The sequence below is a fragment of the Neophocaena asiaeorientalis genome, unplaced genomic scaffold (genome assembly GCF_003031525.2).
Source record: "Neophocaena asiaeorientalis asiaeorientalis breed wild unplaced genomic scaffold, Neophocaena_asiaeorientalis_V1.1 scaffold49, whole genome shotgun sequence".
Lineage (NCBI taxonomy): Eukaryota > Metazoa > Chordata > Mammalia > Artiodactyla > Phocoenidae > Neophocaena > Neophocaena asiaeorientalis.
The window spans coordinates 6,407,441-6,430,697 of NW_020172456.1; the positions used below are offsets into that span (position 1 = coordinate 6,407,441).

Sequence of the window (23,257 nt, forward strand, 5' to 3'; positions counted from 1 at the left end):
CCTCTTTTCAATAAAAGTCTGACACTAAAACCTGGGATCTTAATCATCACATTATTTGTCTTCTAATTTAAATCCAGACTTATAAGTGTTTATGCTACAGTAATGACAAGTGGAAAGGGTCACTTAAATTAGCTATGCCTAATGTTAGAAGAGCAGTACTGGTAGAAAAATACCATTTCCTTAAAACACAATTAGCTATTCCTTTATAGAAATACTTTGCCTTCAGGGGACAATGAAAGGATGTGGTATACCTTGGTGGTTAAGAGCATGAGTTCTACAGGCTACTTATCATGTAACCATGGTCAAGACACGATCTCTCCCTAAGCCTCAATTTCTTCATGTATTGAAAGGGGATACTGTTAGTAACTTGCACTTCCTAAGGTTGTTGGGAGGTTTGAAGATGATGAAGTCTTGCAAAATGCTTAACACCGTACCTCCCGGGAAAGAAGCCTGGCACACAGTAATCAGTCAGTTAACACCACTATTATACTATGAAGGGCACTATACTTTCTTTTCCAAAGGACGGATGACTGACAAAGAATTGAGACAAGCTATTGGCTGTCTCCACAAAACCTCAACTGTACTTCAGCAACATTCTAACCATTAAGACAAGAAGGGGGTGGCAAAGCATTCTCAGGGGCAGGGAGACAACAAAATTGGCAGCAGCCAGCTATTCTGTCCTCTCTGACCCTCTGAAATGAAAGCATGCAGCATGGGGTCTGAAATAGTATAGAGGGGTTCACTTAAGTAGCCATGACTCTTGTAATTAAAACTAAATTATCACTGACTTGGCCCTGTAAAAATTTTCAATTTAGAAAGTCTCTAACATTTTGAAGTATATAACAAACATTGGCGAAAGAGTAAAAGACTAACCTTAGAACAAACAAAATCAACTAATGTAGCTTCTTCTTCACCTATGTATTCTATGATTTTTTTATTAATCCATGGTCTAATTCGTCGTTCCATCAATATCTATAAAATAAAGCATGGTTACTAAATTGAAGAGCTTTTTATTACATTTACTTAAAAAACCTATATGACTTCATAATTTTTCTTAAGGCTAAAATACAGTATGATCATTAACAAGTTGACTTAACACAGATATGTATCGAGACGAAATTATTTGCTTCTAATTTATGAAGACCTCAGGTACCAAAAGAATTTCCACAATAATCTATTATTATTGACCATGTCAAGATTCTAGCCACCTTATCACCCCTATTTGTCATAAACGGAATGAACTGAGTTTGTGTGCTATAATCAAAACCAAAAACTTTCAATAAAATAATGAAATACAATTTGCTACTCACAGAATCCACAATAGACCAATCCAGGGGATAAGCAAAGAGCTCAGGTTTGGCTGTAGGGATTTTTTCAATGAGACTCTTAATGTGTTTGCGCTTTTCTTCAGTGTTCACAGTGCCTTTGGCAGCATTTTTATCATCTTCACCATAATCCAAGGGAACCAGTTTCCTTTTTCGGGGTACATCATCACTGTCTTCATTCTCAAATTTGTTAAAGACACTATCTACAGGTAGTTTCTTTCTCTTCACAGAATTAGGCTGACCAGGACTATTGGAAGCACCTATAGTAAAAACACTGTGTTAGCACAATGACTTAATTTTCAAATGTTACATTTTACAACCCACCATGCCTAAAAAGCACTGTAAATATACCTCCACAAACCTCAGAGGAAGATTCCAGCTATAAAAAATAACTCACTAATCACAAGCGCTAGAAAATTTAACTTTTCACTTCTCAGAACTCAGGGCAGCTGCAGATACAGGAGCACTAGCAGAACTATGAAAACAATCATGAGCTAGAAAGGCATTTTTTTTTAAAGTAGTTTTCTAACTACCTACCAAGCAGTACATATTTATTTTTCCCTTAAGGCAAAATTTATGTAGTTGTGGCGGGTAGAGGGGGAAAGGAGGAAAAAAGGAGGAACGAAATGCAAACATACCCAGTTTAAGACTCAGTCCTATTTTTGGCCTATGCTCCTCAGGTTGTTGTTGATCTGGTGAATTTTCATGAGGAATAATAATACCACAAGGAGACTCATCTCCAGGAGTGTTGGGAGTTGCATTGCCACTGGCAGAGGAAACAGATGGGGCAGAACTGATGGGCCTCAGAGTTGGTTTGAGACAGGGCTTTTGCTCTGGCTCTTCTTCCTCCTCCATGGGTTCCTCTCGTTTTTCTTCTTTTTCTTGCTTTTCTTCTTCCTCTTCCTCTGATTCTGGTTCTTGCTTTATTTGTGGTTGTCTGCGCCTCTCAGCCTCTTGTTCCATCTAAAACCAGAAAATAACCTGGTCAGCTGAAACAGACCCCAACTATCTTCAATCCAACCAGCTCTATGTTTTATCTTTCACAATATCTCTATTTTTCTTCTTCCTTAGGAATAACAAAACATTGCCTCCTTCTATAATCAGAACTAAATCTATAGAATATATTAGGTACTTTGCAAAATGATTTTTTAGTATTTCACATATATTACCAATCTTCAGTGGCCTGTATACACTCTACAGAGATAACAAAGGTAATTGCTAATAGTTGGCTAATTCAAAATGAAAAAGTATGTTTTTATATCTTTATTAAAGAAATTATAATCAGAAATTTTATTGGGTTGGCCAAAAGGTTCGTTCAGCTTTTTTTGGCTCTAGTAGCACTTAGTTGTCTTTAACTTCATTCGAAACAATTTTGTTAGACTGTGTGTGACAGCTGTCATATCAGCGTGCATTTAAAAAAAAGACATCAAAATTGGTGAATTTTTGTGTAGCCATTTTAATATTGAAGATGGAAGAAAAACCCAACATTTTTAGCATATTACTCTTTATTATTTCAAGAAAGGTAAACGCAACCGAAATGCAAAAAAAGATTTGTGCCGTGTATGGAGAAGGTGCTGTGACTGACTGAACATGTCAAAAGTGGTCAGCAAAGTTTCATGTTGGAGCTTTCTCGCTGGACGATGCTCCATGGTTGGGTAGACCAGTTCAAGCTGATAGCAATCAAATCGAGACATTGAGAACAATCAACGTTATACCATGCAGGAGATAGCCAACATACTCAAAATATCCCAATCAAGCGTTGAAAATCATTTGCACCAGCTTGGTTATGTGAATCGCTTTGATGTGTGGGTTCCACGTAAGTTAAGCGAAAAAAACTTCTTAACCGTATTCCTGCATGCGATTCTCTCATTAAACATAATGACAATGTTCCGTTTCTAAAACATATTGTGATGAGTGATGAAATGTGGATACTGTACAATAATGTGGAACGGAAGAGATGGTGGGGCAAGCAAAATTAACGACCACCAACCACACCAAAGGCCAGTCTTCATCCAAAGAAGGTGATGTTGTATATATCGTGGGGTTGGGAGCCTTCTATTATATGAGCCCCTTCCAGAAAATCAAACAATTAATTCCAACAAGTACTGCTCCCAATTAGACAAACTGAAAGCAGCACTCGACGAAAAAAGTCCAGAATTAGTCAACAGAAAATGCATAATCTTCCATCAGGATAACGCAAGACTGCATGTTTCTTTGATGACCAGGCAAAAACCGTTACAGCTTGGCTGGGATGTTCTGATTCATTCCCCATATTCACCAGATATTGCACCTTCGGATTTCCATTTACTTCGGTCTTTACAAAATTCTCTTAATGGAAAAAATTTCAATTCCCTGGAAGACTGTAAAAGGCACCTGGAACAGTTCTTTGCTCAAAAAGATAAAAAGTTTCAGGAAGATGGAATTATGAAGTTGCCTGAAAAATGGCAGAAGGTAGGTCGAACAAAAGGGTGAATACGTCGTTCAGTAAAGTTCTTGGTGAAAATGAAAAATGTGTCTTTTACTTTACTTAAAAACCAAAGGCACTTTTTGGCCAACCCAATAGAACCCAATAGTATACACAATACACAAGAGGCAACTCAAATCCTCAGCCTGGTCATAGATAATCATTTTATATTTCTTGGTAATGGCTGAAGGTGGTAGTCACTTCTGTATTCACAAACAGGAAAAGGAAGAAGTGGCGGGAGGGAGAATTCTGAAGTCAAACTCCTAAACCAAAATGAACACTCCCCCTGAAATTACAAAATATAATAAAAAATAAACATCATAAGAGCATTATAAACTGGGATGAATACATCAGCAAGTTTTCTGAGCATGAAACAAACACAGGAAAAACAAAAGTAAAAATACGTATCCTGAACTACACAAAAATTTAAAATCTGTGCATAACACCATTTATCAACTCACAAAGGAAGTACAATGACCATTAAACCATCTGCAAGGCATTCAAACCCACTGGTAATCAGAGAATTAAAACATAGTAATATTCCCCAACCTAAATGTTATAATGGCAAGGATTTAAAACACTGACAATACTACCATGATGATGAAAAAAAGACACCTGGACTATAAACTGGAGAAATTCTTGGTGGAAGATTATACCTGAAGTAAAAGCACATTAGAAAACAAAACAAAACAGAAACAGACTCATAGATACAGAGAACAAGCTGGTGGTCACCAGAGGGGAGCAGGATGGGGGGGTAGGGCAAAAACGTGAAGGGGATTAAGAGGTACAAACTTCCAGGCTTCCCTGGTTGCACAGTGGTTGATAATCTGCCTGCTAATGCAGGGGACACGGGTTCAAGCCCTCGTCTGGGAGGATCCCACATGCCGCGGAGCAACTAAGCCCGTGAGCCACAACTACTGAGTCTGCGCGTCTGGAGCCTGTGCTCCGCAACAAGAGAGGCCGCGATAGTGAGGCCCGCGCACCGCGATGAAGAGTGGCTCCCACTTGCCACAACTAGAGAAAACCCTCGCACAGAAACAAAGACCCAACACAGCAAAAATAAATAAATAACTAAAACTCCTACCCCCAACATCTTAAAAAAAAAAAAAAAGAGGTACCAACTTCCACTTATAAAATAACTCATGGGGAATGTAACATACACCATAGGGAATATAGTCAATATTGTTATAATAACTTGGTATGGTGACAGATGGTTACTAGACTTATCGTGGTGATCAATTCATAATGTATACACATGTCAAATCACTGTTGTACACTTGAAACTAATATAATACTGTATGTCAACTATACGTCAATAAAAATCTAAAAATAAAGAAAAGCACATTAGAAAAAAAGTGCACGTAACAATATTCCCACTTATAAAACTTATGTGTGAGGGGGGTTATAAGAAATCAGCCAGTTTTTAATTTCTTCATTACTGTGTTCTATGTTGTCTGAACTTTCTATTTACTTATGTAACTACTTAACAGAAAAAAATAACACTATTTTATTTTGAAAAATAAAAGGGACATGTAAGAAGACATGGTTCCTGTTAATAGCATATAACAGATTTTTTAAAGTTGATATGAAGAATTTATAGTATTAAGATCTGTGATACACTAAGAACTTTTCTAACATGACACTATTCTTAAAAGCAAGAATGGGTATGCCATGTCCTATGACAGTCTTTTTCTTTTTAAATGATAAGCTGTTCACGAAAACATCTTTATTTTGGAAATAAAATATTTAGGGCGGTAATGAGAGAATTCAAACTACAAAAGTCATTAAATGTCAGAGCACATATAGGAAGGACAGTTTCTAGCAAAGTTCCATGAAAAGACATTCACTTAATAAGTAATACTTCACAGAAATAAAGGAGTAAGACATATAGAAGATGTTGAAAATAAAGCTGTAAATCAACTAATATTGATGACTTACATAATAAAATAAAGAAAAAAATACTAATATCCTCCCCCAAAATAGCAAGATGCATGGAGTGTAAACATTTCCCTTATAAACTAAACTATATCATAGTTGGCTGGCTTAAGATGACATAATAGCCTTAAAAGAATATTGTTATGGATATCATAGTATCTTACCCTCTGGAGCTCTGCATCTGGATCCGGGTGCCCTTCTGCCAAAAGGCGCTGCCTGATTTCCTCTAGCTCTTCCTTCTCTCTCTTCCTATCCCGTTCATCTGCTTCCATTTCCTTTTCCCTATCACGCAACCTTTTCTGAAGAGCACTTCCTCTGCAAAAGTAAATAACAGGCCTTATTTAATACTCAGGTCTAAACTACTACACATAATGTCTCCAAAAGCAAGTTCTTTCCATACTAACAGCTGCATGCTAAGAGACTGAAGACTGTCTTAATGCTCTATATCTACTGTAGAACACCCAAGACAGTGTGCTCTCTGCATGTTAATGTTTACTAAGTCAGCACTGTCTTGTCACGTTATCACCATGCCTCATTCTTAAGTCATTCTAAAAGAGTATCTACAAGTAAAAAAGTAGCTTTCAGAGGGAAGAATGCTCTCATTTTATACCTATTCCACAGGGAAACTAACAGGTAATCTGTGTTGTCTTGGAGGCCAAGTTGTGAAAAATTAATACAAGGAGCATTAATATCCCAAATATTAGTTTTGTACCTTCAATTTAAATCAACTCTTTTCCTTGTGGGGAAAAAAATAAATTAACAGAAGAAGCAGGGCATAATCAAGAGAAAGCAGAGGTTCTATTTAGCACTTTATTATATCTCAGAATGTTGAAATAATGTACTGCTAATCTATGATTCAATAATTTTACTTTGCATTTTCTACAAAGTCAAATCCTTGGCATTCATTCAATTTAAAGTGTTAATCCAATGTTTTGATTATTTCAGCTACAGTGTATTAAATTATATATATTAAATGCATTCACTACATGACTGTATCATGCCAGGCACATGAGAAAAAAATCAAAATATTCTTCATAACCTTAGGGAAATTATAGTTTGGAGTGGAGGGAGCAGAACAAAGCAAACAATTTTACCAAAGTGCCATAAATGTTAGAAGAATGAGAACAGTTTAGAAATGCCACGGGAACAGATATCAGGAAATGCAGGCTCCACAACTCTCACTTCATAATAGTATAGCAATTGGGTGAAGGAGGGCGGGAGGGTGTTCAGATTACTATGTAGCACTCTAGAAATCCTTGAAGACAAAAATTTCTAGGCCACCTTAGATAGTCATACAGGCAAGTTATAATTTGCTATAAAAACTGAAGTTCTTTAAAACACATGAGGGACTTTCCTGGTGCTCCAGAGGGTAAGACTCCGCACTCCCAATGCAGGGGGCCGGGATTCAATCCCTGGTTGGGGAACTAGATCCCGCATGCATGCATCAACTAAGAGCCTGCATGCCGCAACTAAAGATTCTGCATGCCACAACTAAGACCCAGTGCAGTCAAAATAAATAAACAAACACACATTTTAATAAATAAATAAATAAATAATAAAACACAGGAAGAAAAGTTAATTTGTCACAATACTATTATGAACCTTCCTCCAAAGAAGGTGCATAGAATTGTCAATTCTTTTATAACAGGCCCGGACCCCTGGAAAACAGCATTATCAACTATGGGGATAATTACAAGATGAAGTCAAAGATTTCTTTCTTATTCCACTGAGTGAACTTGCACTCCCTTGTAGACAAGAGAAAATACAGCTAATAAAAAGCTGACAGTATGAGTTCATAAAGCAAGGCTTCTTTACCTGTAATATTTGGGATCATCTCTATCATCATCATAATCTTCTAAGAATTCTTTTAGTCGTTTAGCTTCTTTTGCCTTTGAGGAAATGAAGGACAAAGTGTGCAAAATTAACATAAAATTAATTTAGATTACCCCCTCGCCCTTTCTTAGGAATAGATTTTTCTTATCCATACCACTTGAACTTTTTCATTCTCATAAACTTATATATTAAATGTAAGTAACATTAGGTTTTTAAAATCTTTTACTCTTAAAAGCAAGTCAGATTTAGGGCTTATCCATGAAATGAAAGCCACATATACTGATGGTATGCTACAATAAATTTTCTCTATGAAGATACACTTCAAAGTACAGTAATTTTTTTCTAATGAAACCTAAGCACACCAAGAAAGAAAACTGAAGGTTATCTTATTGAATCTGTTAACTGGACAAAAATATTTTATGTTTCGTTTATAGGTAGATGATGGTACAAGTAGTTTTTATGAATTGCAGGATTAAAAATTTAAATCACGTTTATGCATCAATCGAAAGGTAATGCCTGCCTAACTTTGAGTACACAAACCATGAAAGTACATGAATCTCTTACTCCTATTTTTGGAATTTTAAATACAACAACTATTATATTTCACAGAAATTGTATCTAATTATATTATATCTAATATACAGACATAAACACTTTAAAATGAGTATTTATAATCTACATCTCTATCTACTATACCAACAATATTATATACAAAGCAGATGTAGGTTTCTGACTACAGTAAAATATTAACACATTTCATCCAGTTCAAATGTTACACCTTTCTAAAGATTTCCCCAATATAACCATCTATCCATGACCAACTCCTTCCCCCAGACAAAATTAATCACCTTCTCTGTACTCCACTCCCAAAATACTGTGAACACACCATTATCATACCTTAAACACTCACACACACAATACAGCAACCAGTTCATCTCTCTGACAATACTACCCAATTGTTTAAGAGTTTGAAGCATTAGTTATTCTTGTACACCCAGTACCTAGCACAAAATCTGTCAAATGCATTTAAGTAGATTGTCAGGTAGCGATGACAGTATTTACAAATATCTAAATAAAACACAGGGGATTTCCCTGGTGGGGCAGTGGTTAAGAAGAACCTGCCTGCCAATACAGGGCACACAGGTTTGAACCCTGGTCTGGGAAGATCCCACATGCCACGGAGCAACTAGGCCCGTGCGCCACAATTACTGAGCCTGCGCTCTAGAGCCCATGAGCCGCAACTACCGAGTCCACGCAACTACTGAAGCCCATGTGCCTAGAGCCCGTGCTCTGCAACAAGAGAAGCCACCCCAATGAGAAGCCCGCGCACCACAGCGAAGAGTAGTCCCTGCTCGACATACTAGAGAAAGCCCGCATGCAGCAACGAAAACCAATGCAGCCAAATAAATAAACACACACACACACACACACACACACAGGAAGGCCCATAATGTACATACTAAAGTATTAACATAAGTCACCTTTCATGAGGTGACTTTTTACACTATACACTTCTGCTACTTGAACATTTTTTAATGAGCAAGTAACTGCTTTTCTAACTGGATATTTTTTTAAGCTCTCAAGCAAAAGATAACTAATAGGAAATTTTTCTCTAGAAAAACAGGTTTCAGATTTGCTTGCAGGAATTGGAATCACTTCTTCAAATAATTTTATGTCTCTTACTATATTATTCTCTATTTTCTAACCTACGGTTTAAGAAGAAATTCTAGAATGGGAGCTACAATCCAGGGAAATCAAATTATTTTAAATAACTGTAGGACCTTAGAAGACCTACCATCCGGAAAACTATACTATCTATCTAGTTGCTGCATGCACTCTTTTGGTTACTTACAAAAATTTCCTCTATGTCTCAGGTTCAAAAGCTATTTGAAGAAGATTCCTAACTTCAGTAATGTTTTTGGAAGAATAATCTCCAAACTGGAGATAAAGAAACCTTCATGAACTTCTGGCAATGATAGAACATATGGAACATAATACTGAAGCAAGTACTATGAAAAAATAAATTATCTTTTTGTCATTTTACTTCGGTAACAACCTTGGCCAATTGCTTTCACTGTTACAGTCTATCAAACAGTGTAAATGAAAAAAAACAACATTCATTTTTATGATTATCATGTAGTTAAAAGGAAGGATAATGTAGTAACATAAGGAAAAACAATAATTTATAAGCGCTATATACTGAAGTCAATAATTTTGATTTCTAAAAACAGGTCTTCTCATGAGACTATTTCCTTCATCCAAATGTACTACACTAATACAGAATATCAAAGCCTCTTGAAATTCAAAAATACTGCAGATTCTTAATCAAAGAAAGGTCTATAAATTCTCATTTTATACTATGACAGATTTACTTTGACAGTATGCCAAATGGTAATTTAGTTTATAGGGAGCAAAAATGTGAAAAATAGGAGGGAAAAACATTTTGGTGTACTGAAATTGTCCCAAAGCTACTTGAAATATATAAAAATTATCTATACTGGGAGCTCATACTTTTTAACTATAAAGTCACTTCTACTTAACAATAAAGATTTGATCTGATTTTGCTCTGAAAAATCACTTATTTTTAACCAAGAAAATTACCATTTCTCTTCTTCTTTCTTCTTCTCTTTCAGCCTCTTTCTCATACTCCCGGGTTTTCTTTCGTTCTCTGATTTCCCAATTCTTAAGGCGCTAAAAAAAAAAATTGTCAAAGCTTAAAAATGTGTACAAAGGGTTCTAAAATTTTTGACTAACCTACTAAGTACCAAGATTTAAGAATAAAAGCTTTCCTTCAACTTACCTCTTGATAAGCAGCCTCTTTCTCTCGGAGCTTTCTTTCAAGTTTTCTTCGTTCATATGCATCTTCCTCATCCTCTTCTCGGTCCCGCTTCTTGTCTTTTTCTCTCTCGCGCTCCCGTTCCCTTTCTCGCTCTCTCTCTCGCTCTCGTTCTCTTTCTCGTTCCCGTTCTCTCTCTCTCTCTCTTTCCCTCTCCCGTTCCCTTTCACGATCTCTGCTCTTTTCTCTACGTAAACAAAAGATTTAAAAAATCGGTCAGTCTTTGTGTTTTCGTTTAAACCCAAGAGAAAGTCGGACAACATATATTATGAAATAATATATAAACTCACTAGCCAGAATTTAGCATTTGGTTTCTGCAGAATTGTAAACTCCTCTTTACAAGTCAGAAAGACGTAGAATATAATCCTGGCCCCAAATTCTGAACTGCTTTCTAAACTCAATGTTAATGCTTATCAGCATCTCAGAAAACAAACAAAAAAACCTAGATATGAGAAATACTAAGGGCCAACGAACATGTTAGTTACAAGATAGTCTACTTCACTAGTGATCAAGGAATACAGATATTGGCAAAGGTGAGAAGCAAAGAGCATTCTGGCATGTTGCATGGGTAAACTAGAACTACAGCTGACTCTTGAACAACATGAGTTTGCATTGTGCAGGTCCACTTATACACAGAGTTTTCTCAATAGTAAATACTACAGTACTACACAATCCGAGGTAGGTTGAATCCACAATTGGTTGAATCCATGGACGAAGAACCGCAGATATGGAAAACTGTGTATACAGAGGGCCAACTATAAGTTATACTCGAATTTTTGCCTGCACAGAGGGTCGGCACCCCTAACCCCAGCATTGTTCAAGGGTCAACTGTACATCTATCAGCAATAAAAAGTTCTCAAGTATTTAATTCAGAGTGATAAAACAAAACTGCAGATTTGTGATCCCATGGATATAATTATACAAATTTATGTATATATATGATATGAAACAGTACACTGTAGTAAAAGTATAAAACCACTCATTTTAATACGTGTCAAATTCTCAATAGTGGTTATTCAAGAGAATAATGGTTATTCCAGTGGAAGAAGGAAGGGAAGGATTTTAATGCCCACTAAAGATAATAAGAGTCCTGAATTCCAGTTCCAGCAACCGGTGGACCTCCCTTCAGCTATAATCAGGTAGAATAATATCTCAACCCAGTAATGTATATTTGAAAACTAGCTTGGGAAAAAAAAAAAGGTGGGATTTCCTCTCCTCCCTCCGTCTACTGGCTTCCTTCTACTCACGCCCTTCTCCACTTCCTTTGTTCACTTTTGCTCTACCTCATTCCTCAAGAATTTGAGATATGTCATATAAATTCAGTATAATTATGAAAAAAATTTACATAAAACCAAACCAAAGTGAAATAAATTACTAGAAGCCATAAAGAAACAGTAAACTTAGAGCCTGGGAGGTTAAGTTGTGGCCATGCAGTGGGCTATAGGACCAAACAGACACCAGGAGCTAAAAGCAGTGGTACTAGAGCCGATTTCCCACTACAGGGGACCTCAATCAAACAGTGACTAGAGAAAATGCCCACTGACCAAGTGAGAGAACAAGGAATCATGTCTATCCAAAACACTGGGTGGACGGCTGGTGTGTGCTGGATCTGTATAAAAACTGGCTTCAGACCGAAACTAACACTGAAGTTGAAAATTGTTAATTTAACCAATATATTTTTCTTTTTTTTTAGTTTATTTACTTTTGGCTGTGTTGGGTCTTCGTTGCTGTGTGCAGGCTTTCTCTAGTTGCGGTGAGTGGGGGCTACTCTTCATTGCGGTGCGCAGGCTTCTCATTGCGGTGGCTTCTCTTATTGCGGAACACGGGCTCTAGGCACGCGGGCTTCGGTAGTTGTGGCTCACGGGCTCTAGAGTGCAGGCTCAGTAGTTGTGGTGCATGGGCTTAGTTGCTCCGCGGCATGTGGGATCTTCCCGGACCAGGGATTGAACCTGTGTCCCCTGCGCTGGGAGGCAGATTCTTATACACTGCACCACCAGGGAAGCCCTTAATCAATATTTTACATGTGTGTGAGACAGCAAGCCAGGTATGCTTCGTGTCTCAGGAAGTTCTATCACTACATCCATGCAAATGGCCCAAGAAGAGTACTAACCTGCAGTTCTATTAAAGCTATCAAGCACACAGTAACTTCCATAAAGCCTTACCTTGATCGACTGCGATCCTTATTCCGATCTGAACTCCTTTCTCGATCACGGTCCCGATCTCTCTCTCGATCCCGATCTCGATCTCTCTCTTTTGTCCGGTCACGATCCCTATCCCGTTCTCGTTCCCGCTCCCGTTCCTTCTCCTTTTCTCGTTCACGTTCTCTTTCCCTTTCTCGTTCCCGTTCTCGCCTTTCTCGTTCCCTTTCACGCTCCCTCTCTCTTTCTCTCCGTTCTTTCTCAATTTCCTGTCTTTCTTTTTCCTTTTTGCCTTTCTCTTCTTCCAGTTTCTAGAAACCAATAAAAGTACTTTTAGAGTTAACTCTATAGCTCCAGTATTCAGACTTTTCCCGGCGCAAAGCCCAATATTGGGAACGACAAAAAAAAACCAAAAAACAAACCCAAACCACTGGTACTTTAATATTAAATACTTGTGGTTTTACTTAACAAATAAAACTGAAGCAATCACAAGCCTAGATAGATTTCGTGCAAAACCATACACTCTAAACAGACCAGGAATCTCCAATCTTGGATGCTGGGAGATTGTGTCAAGTGTGGCTGACCACTCAATGATTATGTAGTAACTAAAATGACCACGAGGAGTGTGATGGTTCATAGTAATTTCTAGAAATACAATCACTTGGCTACAATGTAATTCTTCCCATTATGAATTTCTTTAAATCAGTGGGACTACTGCTGCTACTACAACCCCAGACTTCCCATTACCTAACGATTATTAGTTGAGTGTTTTAAAGGGGAGGTGGGGGAAGAGAGTCAGGTCACTGGAATGCAACTAAATAATCTTCTGCCCTCTGGTTTGCCCACCCTCCAAAAGACAAGCTGAATTCAGCCAATATCTGCCCTATCACCTATGGAAACATTTACTCCCACCATTACAAGATGGACAGCCCACCAAATACAAAAAGTTTGAAAATCACTCGCTTCAAGCAAAAAATGTGCATAATCATAATATTTTTATTTAATTAATTTTTGGCTTAATGTTAAAAGCAACGCATTTATGCCCATTATGCCTAGGAGACAATGAAAATACATTCACAGTGATAAATCCATCCTTGGAAGGAACGATCGCGTATTAACTTACAGATGCTGTGCTAGGACATGGATCGCCAACACTGGATTAACCTTGCCTACAAGCTACGCTTCTGGGAGGAAGAGCAAGTACATGGTTCACAAATAAACCAAATAACATTCAGACCAAGTTTGTACCCTGACAAGATTACCAGTGCACCACACGGTTTCTACACAAACTCAGAAAAAAAAATACCCCGAACAGGAAAAACGAAACAAAAACAAAACATTTTTCCTTTGGTTCCATGTTTAGTGTCACCGAAATGAAATTTAAATGACAACAATAAAATGTGCATTTTTTTCTTTTCTCAGTCATGTAAAGCATTTAAAACAACTTTAAAAAGCAATCTTACCTGTTATACTCTCTTTCTCTTGCTCATGGATCAGAGAACTGATAGAAGATTACGAAAGAAAAGCTAATGCATGAGAAATCAATATATTCAGCTGTGGTGCCAGTCTTATATCAAAATGGAACGCAGGCCAAGCCAATACTGAATACATTGAAATTACAAAGGGAAGAGAAAAGAAATGGCAAAAAGAGGACAGAAACTGAAAACTATTTAAAGGGGTAAATTCTAATTTTTGAAACAGTACTATAATGGAATAAAAAAATGTGTATTGTAAAATGAGGCTAGACTACATAAAACTTACCTCAGTGTCATACACTTATAAAGAAATTTGTTTATTTCTGAGATAATAAATACTTACAGATTATTTTAGCTGTTCCAATAATAATTTCTTTTGTAGAGTCCCTCAATTGTTTTATGCTTGCCTATTCACTACACTACTTATTTCTTAAATGTATAGTTCCACTTATGTAAATGATTTGTTTAGAACTCATTTCAAAAGTTTTGTTCTAAGTAAATGAAAAAGTGAGTGAATCTTGTCCATATTAAATGCAATTCTAAAAGATTATATTAGATTATGTATGCAGTAAATAGATACACACACACACGTATATATTTTTTAAGACAAAGACTGGAGAAAGAGAAAATGAGGTGGTCTAAAAAGACATAAGAAAGTAGTGAAATAATGAAGAGGAAAGGACAGAAAAAAAAAAAATCATAAATCTTACCTTATTCTCTCTTCAGACTCGTCCGTGCTGTAAATGGACGCCCCCTGCCACGCTGATACCCTGACAGTCTGTGGTTATTTAATAAACTCATTCCAAAACATGCAAAGGTTCACTGAGCTCAATTTTTGTTACCGAAGTTTCAAATATCCCCTTTAACCATACCACCCAATAAAAAAAACTGTTTTTCTTTTTCACTTTGATTTTTATTTTTAAAACACATTTTGGAAATTCAAAACATTCTCCCCACAGTGAAATACGTGTAAGGCAGTCAAAGGCCTGACAGCTTCTCAAACTCTGAAGCAATTACCTTTTGAATTAATTTTTTAAAACATGATTTCCTTATACTTTACCAATGACATGACAGGATTTAACAAATAAAAGGGGGTAAACCACACACACACTGTATACCATTTTCAAGCTTGCTCAGAAAATTTTGAGTACTGAACCTAACCAAAAGCATTCCTCTAAAATGACTTCCATGGACTAACTTTTTAACTCTCAAAATTAATCTGGGAGAACTACAGTTGTGCTTTTAGACATACTTAATTCCTGAAAAGGCCCTGTGTATGTGAGCTAGGGCTCGGCATCATGATATAATGTGTTCAGCAGCATCGATTCGATGGCATTAATTGTCAACATGGGATTTCGAAAGCTATAAGAAAAAGTAAGATTAAATAAAAGAAAAAATGAACATTTAACATCTCACTGAGTTAAAGGTCACTCAATCTTAGGAAAGAACCAGTAACATCTTATTATCTCTAACATCAAAATACATTTCACGCAGTGTTTGCATTTCACCGTCCATAAGCATCACCTTCAACACCAGGGAACATTCACAGATGCACTGTCATTGAGAGAAGCTTTCAATAGGCAAAACTCGTGAGTGGGATTTACTATGAACAAATACCCATTTCCAAGCCAGTTACCCCTTTGCATATTTTTCTGAGGGGGCATCCATAAATATAATAAAAAACAGAAGCTCATACTTACATCCTATTCCTTGTTACTTTCCAAGCTGAGAGTTTCATCTTGCATTAGTCACCATATGATCTCTATCATAATGGTGGGGGTCAATGAATAGATTAGCTTTATGGGAATTTACAGTTCTTCCATGCATCTAAAATTTGGTAAGTCTGGTAACCACTGACCTACTTTTTAAAATCTCCCCCTCTCAAATCTATACAAATATAATCTTAAATTTTAATCTCAGCTCTAAAGAAAAGGTTTTCCTAAGATTAAGTTAAATAACTGCCCCCAGAAATACACTACAGTGTATGTTATTCTGCTGCCCCCTTGAATCTAGTTTAAATCTGACCTTGATGTTTATGTTGAAATCTAAAAATAAAACTAGCTTTTATTCATATTAAAGTGAGATGACTGCAGAGTAGTCAGTAACTGAAAAAGCTACGTACAATATGCCAAGGACAACACTAATATGGTAATGGTCTTCTGTTTCTTTGTTTCTATCTAAATATCAATTAAACCTATATAAAAAGCATTTAAAATTATATTCTACTGTAAGGTTGATTTTTCTTTTTTTGTCTGTTTGCTTTGGATTCTGTAAAAAGTCTAGATTGGTATCAAGTGAAAAAAACAAGAATACTACCTTGTGTGTGTCTCTGAATTTGCTGATCTCTCGGGATATCAGGTCTCTTTTGTCTTCTTCCATTTCTATAGCATTTATATCCTCCTAAAAGACAAGGGGGACAGGTGGGAATGCATAATGATCAATCTACACTGATACAGACAGAAATTAAAGGTTAGATGTTCTGTACAGGTTTTTTTTTCTGTACAGGTTTTACAAAAGACAGGAGTAAATAAAAAACTTATGTAGTAACAAATCCAACAATCTAAGTTAAATAGTAAAGAGTTAGAGAGACAAGAATCACAAATCTGGCAATTAGCAGTAAACGTAAGTTATTGCCAAAGTCTATAATGTAAACTAACCTTAGTGATGAGTGGATAAGGGATCAGTGGGGCCACTGGAAATCTGCGAAAAATCTGCGGAAAAATCCACAAAGATTAAAACAAACAAATAAGCGTTCATATTACTCTGAAAAACAATTTTCTATGTTTATACTGTAAGCAAGATTTCTGTAATTTTCTTGATTTCAAATTACTTGATAATAAAAAAGATTTCACTCACTCTATAACCCCTCCCATGACCCACCACTTCCTCTCCCTCCAACACCCCCAACCAGTGGAATAAGGAGGGTCTCGCACTAGCAGTGCTTCTTCCTTGATTCCTTCCAAGACAGAGGAAACAATCATAACAACAAAATTTACCCGTAATTCCTGCCATAGAGCAGAATTCCTTGGATTCTCTCCTCCCAACCCGTATCAGACAAATATGTCAAATTATTTTCTCCTTTGCCATTAATGGGGGAAGAGGAAGAACAAACCCTACAGGTCTTAATTACCCTATACCTGACTGACTCTTACCAATTACCATTCCCAGTGATTGGCAGTTCACTAGACAGGTTCTTATGGCCCCATGAGGAAGAACAAGCCAAGTAATAAAAATGTATCTGAGGCTTCCCTGGTGGCGCAGTGGTTGGGAATCCGCCTGCCAATGCAGGGAACACGGGTTCGAGCCCTGGTCCGGGAAAATCCCACATGCCATGGAGCAACTAAGCCCGTGCACCACAACTACTGAGCCTGCGCTCTAGAGCCCACGAGCCACAAGTACTGAAGCCCGTGCACCTAGAGCCCGAGCTGCACAACGAAGAGTAGCCCCCACTTGACGCAACTAGAGAAAGCCGCACGCAACAACAAAGACCCAATGCAGCCAAAAATAAGTAATAAATAAATTTATATAAAAAAAAGAAAATGTATCTGATGTATCTGGCCACGAAGAAAACTGAAGATGGACTAATAAGGCAATAAAATGCAAAACAGTATGAACTATAACTACCCCTTGATATTAAATCACAATATATGTTTCATAGTACTACTTTTCCAAGGCATATACAATCCATTCATATAATACACTTTCAATATTTTTAAAGAACACTCCCTATAATTTCTCTAAGTATATTCAAATTAAATGAATATAAGAAAACCAAACATTTTCTCTCAACCTGGACTCCCTATTGTTCAATTAGCTTAGGATGACAAAAGTAGGTGATGATATAATACACTGGGGAGGAGTGTTTCATCTCATGATGTTCTTTCATAGTACTCCAGTTATAAGGCCAATAGCACTACTGTCCATGGAAGGAAATGAGATGTGGCTTATAAGGCAAGGTGGCTAAAAATTTGAAAATGGGTCAAAATCCTCACTGAATGAGACCTGGTATCCCGCTTGGAGCAGAGACAGAAGAAAAATAATAAGGGAGTAAGGCAAAACAAGGCCAACCCCTTTGTGACAAAAGGGGGAAAAAAAATCTTACTTTGTCCCTTAATATCAGTTCCTATTCATCACTCAAGTCTGGGGGGTTTTTTTTCCCCTTACTTAATGAATCCACAAATATGCACAAGCTTCCATGTCACTGCATTTCAAACATGCGAAACAGGAACATTGTGGTAAAAAAAATTAGGAAGTTGGTAAAACATGGTCAAATTAGCCTTAACAGTATATTGTTATAAACGCTAGTCATTCTACTTTCCCCTCAGAAGTTGGAAATAATGAAAGCACAAGAGTGACAGTACAAAATGTAAACTGTAGGAATGACTCTGTTGTCAGAAATCAGTAACACATACGTCCTCCTTCTTTTCCTTCTTCTTCTTCCTGGGGTGAGAGTCAGATTCTTGCGAAGGGGCATTGAGCTCACTGGAGTATTCCCGTATTAAAACTTCAATGGCCCCTTTGATCATCTGATCTCTTCTCTTTGTTTCTTCATCTAAGGCTTCTTCGTCATCATTAGTGACAGTTTCTGGCCTGGCATTCTTAAAAAAAACAAGGCAGATTCAGGAGAGGGAAGGGGGAAATCAAACAAGAAAATCAAAATCATTCTAAAACAAGTTAGTACACAAAACAAACATGTTTTCTCCCAAACACCTCTGCAGTCCTATTAAATGCAGATTTGGATTTATTCCTAACTTCACAAAACTAAACTTCATTTGTTTTATTGTTTTTTCCTTCGATACACTGTACTTTACGATTTTCTTTTCCTTTCTACCCTTGATAGTTAACATTCTGACCCCTAACCAGCTACAGAAAGACTGAAATCACAGGGCTAGAGTACTACACATCTGCAAAGCTTTCACAATTTTTCAGACTGTCTTGCTCAATACCTGCACAGACTAATGATGTTTACTGAATAACTCATTCAAAGTTGAAAACTTTATTACATGAAAAAAGCAAAATACAATTTTATGTACACTATGGTAGCCACCATTTAAAATAAACAAAAACAGCGACTTCCCTGGCGGTCCAGTGGTTAAGACTCTGCACTTCCACTGTAGGGAGCGCGGGTTTGATCCCTGATCGGGGAACTAAGATCCCATATGCTGTGCGTATGGGATCTTAGTTTATTTATTTAAGAAATTTATTTCTTAAATTTGCTCAACAAACTCTTAAGAGCCTACCCCATGCAAGATACTATGTTAGATGGTACAAAATTCAAAATTAAAAAAATAACTTGCCCTTAAGCATTTAACAATACAGGGTAAGAGAAGGTTATGATAGAGACAACTTTCACGTTAAGGCATTAAATGTGATATTATAAAACTAACCACTCTTTACTTTCTCAAACCTGCCTCTTCATCTAATATTCTTGTAACCAACTTTCTACTTGGCATCTGGGATAAAGAAGAGATGCTTTAACCAAGGACTGTAATTAAATTGTTTACATTATTTACCAAGAATATTGTAAACTAAAATTGTGGTGATGTGTTCCTTTCTTATTCTAAATCAATAACATATCACAATAAGGTCTTTATGCAGCTTTCACTAAAATCCCTTCAGTGATACTCTGCTTCTCCAAAGGTTTTAAATGAAAGAATTAAACCACCAGTAACTTGTCACTGAAACCGTAGGTCCTGAGATATATATGGCTATTTCAACCCAAATACTCAGCTGTTGAGACCTAAATTCTTTATTATGAAAATATACCTCATGAGGGAACATCCAGTGTGTCTTTAGCATTTTTCCTACATTCTAAATTTCTTTCCATGAACCCTCTACATCTCCATGCTTTTTTTAAGCATAAGGATTGAGGTGGGGTTATAAATCCAAAGGCTTACTCAACTAAAAATACTCATAGCCCCTAAATTCCCTACCACCATCATCCTAAACCAAAACTTAAAGTTAGTATAGCTGGTCTTACCTAAATTAGAAGTAAAGCATTTGGAATGAACTAGTTCACACCACCTTACAAATGACTACTGCCCCTTGATCTATAGAGAAAATGTACATTTTTAGAAGGAAAGCTTATGAGCCCAAATCTCTTAATCAATTGTTAATGTAAGAAAAACAAAAGTAGCAATATATACCATGGAAGGAAAAGTTATTTTGAGTTTCAACTTAAACTCTACCTCTGGGTCCTGAACCATACAGACAGTTTCCCGATTTCCAGTTTTTTCTTCTACTTCAGAAACAGAAAGCACATTCAGTAATACTGAGCAGCAAAAAGTGAAGGGTTTGGAAGTACAAGAGGATCAAAGAAATCAACTGAATATCTGAGATGTTTACATGGCCCACCTATTTGGCTCTTTTCAGAGGAATTAAAAGCTTCCATAGTAAAGCTGCTAGCTGGAGAGTTAGAAAGCAGCTCTACTAGACTCACTCTTTGGCACTGACCTCTAGAGTTCAAAACAAGAACTTCTTTGGGAACTAAGCAAATGCAGTTCTTTCTTTTGAGAAAATGTAGATTCAACCAGACTAATTTCCAGGCAAAGATGTGAAGATGTTCCTACCTGCAGCATCTGATCTGTCCTCAATTAAAATGTAAAGCAAGCAGCTCTTTCCAAAGATTATTTGTACTTCCACCACTTGGCAGAGTTCATTCTTGAATGTGTGATTAACAAGAACTATCTGTGACGATCAAGCAAATATCTCTACTCCTATACCACTACTGCTGAACAACCAGAAAGCAACAGGACAAGGACTAGATCAGCGTGGCTACCCCAAATGAAACACTTTTACTAAATGTCATAAAAGTTGCTTCTACAAATTCTGCAAAATCCAAAAAAAAGCTTTTAATCAAGCTACTACTCAAGGCATATAATTCCTCTTAAAATTCTGGGTCAGGAAAAATCTCTCTTTCTAGCCAAACTCGTGGTTCTTTTTCAATTGGAGAACTATACAACTAATAGTATTTTTTCTTCTGTCTGGGAATCAGGAAAATGTCTGGATAGGTAGCATACAAGTTTCTCAATGTCTCATTCTCATGTCACCTACTTTAAGTCACTATTTTCTAAATTTCTCCAATAAATTGACAATAAAAGAGAAAGAACAAGTATACTTTCACATCTTACCCTGAAAAATCATGACAAACCTGCAATCTACACCACAATATACTTATATTTGCTTAAGCTGTTTGAAAAAAATTTTTAACTGACAGAATTGCTCAACATTTTCATTTTACCAGTATTGTTGAGTAAGATCAACACTCGAAGAAAATATACCATGTTTGTTTAATGACTTTAAGTACCTCTGGGCCATGCCAAACACACCCAGAAGTCATGTCTGTTAATTTTTAAAATTTCATTTTATTTGAAATAACCGTTCTGTTTTTATTGGAGGTGGCTTCAATTCCATTCTTGAAGAAAAATATAAACAGATTTCAATTGTGATTCCTCTTATTAGTGATGATTACAAAATAAATCAAAGTCACATGATTATACATTTCCTTATTTATTACGTAACTATACAGATTCACTCACTTCATGCTCAGAGAACACCACCTGCAAATGCCACCACTTAAACCGCCTCACAAGCTAAATTTCAAGCTCAGTAAAACAATGAATCCAGGGAATTATATAAAAAACTTTGAAGACATTGAATGCATGCTTTATTTTAAAAAAGAATTCAGTTATCACAGCAAGGAAAATCTAAGAAGTCTTGCTGCAGACAGTTGGCTTTTTTGAGGTTTTACTGGTATGACAGGCAACAGTGCTCATATGAGATAAAATACAATTTCTCTGGAGTGTAAATTGTGTTACTTCCTTTTAAGGGAAAGACAGTAAGATTACCAGGTGAGCAACGTAATTGCAACTGTTATAATAAATGCTCTCCCCATTCTTGTAATGAGCAAGACCTTAACCCAGGTTCTGTGGAGGTACAAGATGAAAAAACATAGTCTGTGAATTTATTGTCCTGTCTACCTTATAATCAGAGAATGCGGGATACGGGAATGAAACAGGGTACAAGGAGCTGTGAGAGAGCGATACAAACAATACATATTACAAAAGCAGACTGATGTAACAACAGTAAAATCCTGTTTTATATGAGAAGAGAGGATTTACTTCTGCCTGAGAGGAATCTAGGACTGATGTCAGCTATATGAATCAAGAAACATTTTAACTACATGGATAGAATTCAACAGGGAGCTCGGATGAGCAACAAGGACATCAAAGCACAAAGGAGTTTGTAGGGATACATGACTGACACATGAAGGGAATTGATGGAGAAAGCTAGAAAGGTAGACTGGAGCAAGCCTTGGATGAGAATATGGGCTTTACACTGTGAGAAATTCAAAACCATTAGGATGCATGAGCAGGGGGCTGACATAATTATACTTATGTTTTAGAAATATAGGGCAGTACTGTAACAGGCAGATGAGAAGAAAACAATGTAGATAAATCAGTTAAAATACTATTAAAAATCCAGAGAAAGACAAGATTAAGTGAAAAAAAAGCTGTTTACAAAATAATACTTCAGAATTCAATCCTTCATTTATAAAAGAAAAATAAACTCACATATTCCAATTAAAACTATACTCACCTATACAGAGAAAAATGCCTGGAAGAATATGTAACAAAAATGTCTACAGTGCTTACTAATGATGATAGAATTATGGGTGATACTTAACATCTTCTTTATAGGTTGCTCTATTTTTATGAATTTTTTTTACAATGTTTTTGTAAAGGAGGGAGTGGTGGAACCAAGAAACCTATCTCTACTTTGAATGATAGTGAAAAGCCTGAAGAGAGCAAAAAGGCTGTTTTGTTTTTATAGAGACAGAAAGGTAACAATCAATCTATTTTAGATCTGTTCAGCTTGATGTGTCAAAAGGAACTAGGAAGGGAAAACAAGGAAATATACACTCGGGTTTTAGCTATTTTTTGCTTTTGTTGAGAGGGAATAATAATGTATACATTACAACACAGCATACAAAAATTTCCTTTACTTTAGCTTCACTTGATAGAGCCACCACCAGATGACAGCAATAAGACTTATTTTCATTCATTTTAGAACCTGTGTACTTCTAAACGAGAGGGCAACTAATAAAAATTTTGTAGGTTGAAATATATTTTGTACTTACTTAAAAGCTGCCTTAATGAATTAGCTCTGTTTGGAATAGTCTGTACCAGTGTTTTCTCTGGCAAGTTAACCTTGTCCAGCCTCCCTTACTACCTTCATCCCAACCTGGAACA

The 23,257-nt window shown here is 36.5% G+C and overlaps 1 protein-coding gene across 2 annotated transcripts in view; it reads right to left on the minus strand.

Moving 5' to 3' along the window:
- Positions 1–23,257, minus strand: part of RBM25 (RNA binding motif protein 25) — a 55,018-nt gene that overhangs the window by 8,886 nt on the left and 22,875 nt on the right. For both annotated transcript variants that reach the window (XM_024737789.1, XM_024737790.1), the window contains exons 7-17: positions 18,419–18,604; positions 16,664–16,717; positions 16,323–16,406; positions 12,556–12,842; positions 10,358–10,580; positions 10,159–10,248; positions 7,540–7,613; positions 5,889–6,039; positions 1,964–2,288; positions 1,311–1,585; positions 874–972 (exon numbers count right to left, since the gene is read on the minus strand). In XM_024737789.1, the coding sequence (XP_024593557.1) occupies positions 874–972; positions 1,311–1,585; positions 1,964–2,288; positions 5,889–6,039; positions 7,540–7,613; positions 10,159–10,248; positions 10,358–10,580; positions 12,556–12,842; positions 16,323–16,406; positions 16,664–16,717; positions 18,419–18,604 (1,848 nt within the window). The remainder of the gene's footprint in view (positions 1–873; positions 973–1,310; positions 1,586–1,963; positions 2,289–5,888; positions 6,040–7,539; positions 7,614–10,158; positions 10,249–10,357; positions 10,581–12,555; positions 12,843–16,322; positions 16,407–16,663; positions 16,718–18,418; positions 18,605–23,257) is intronic.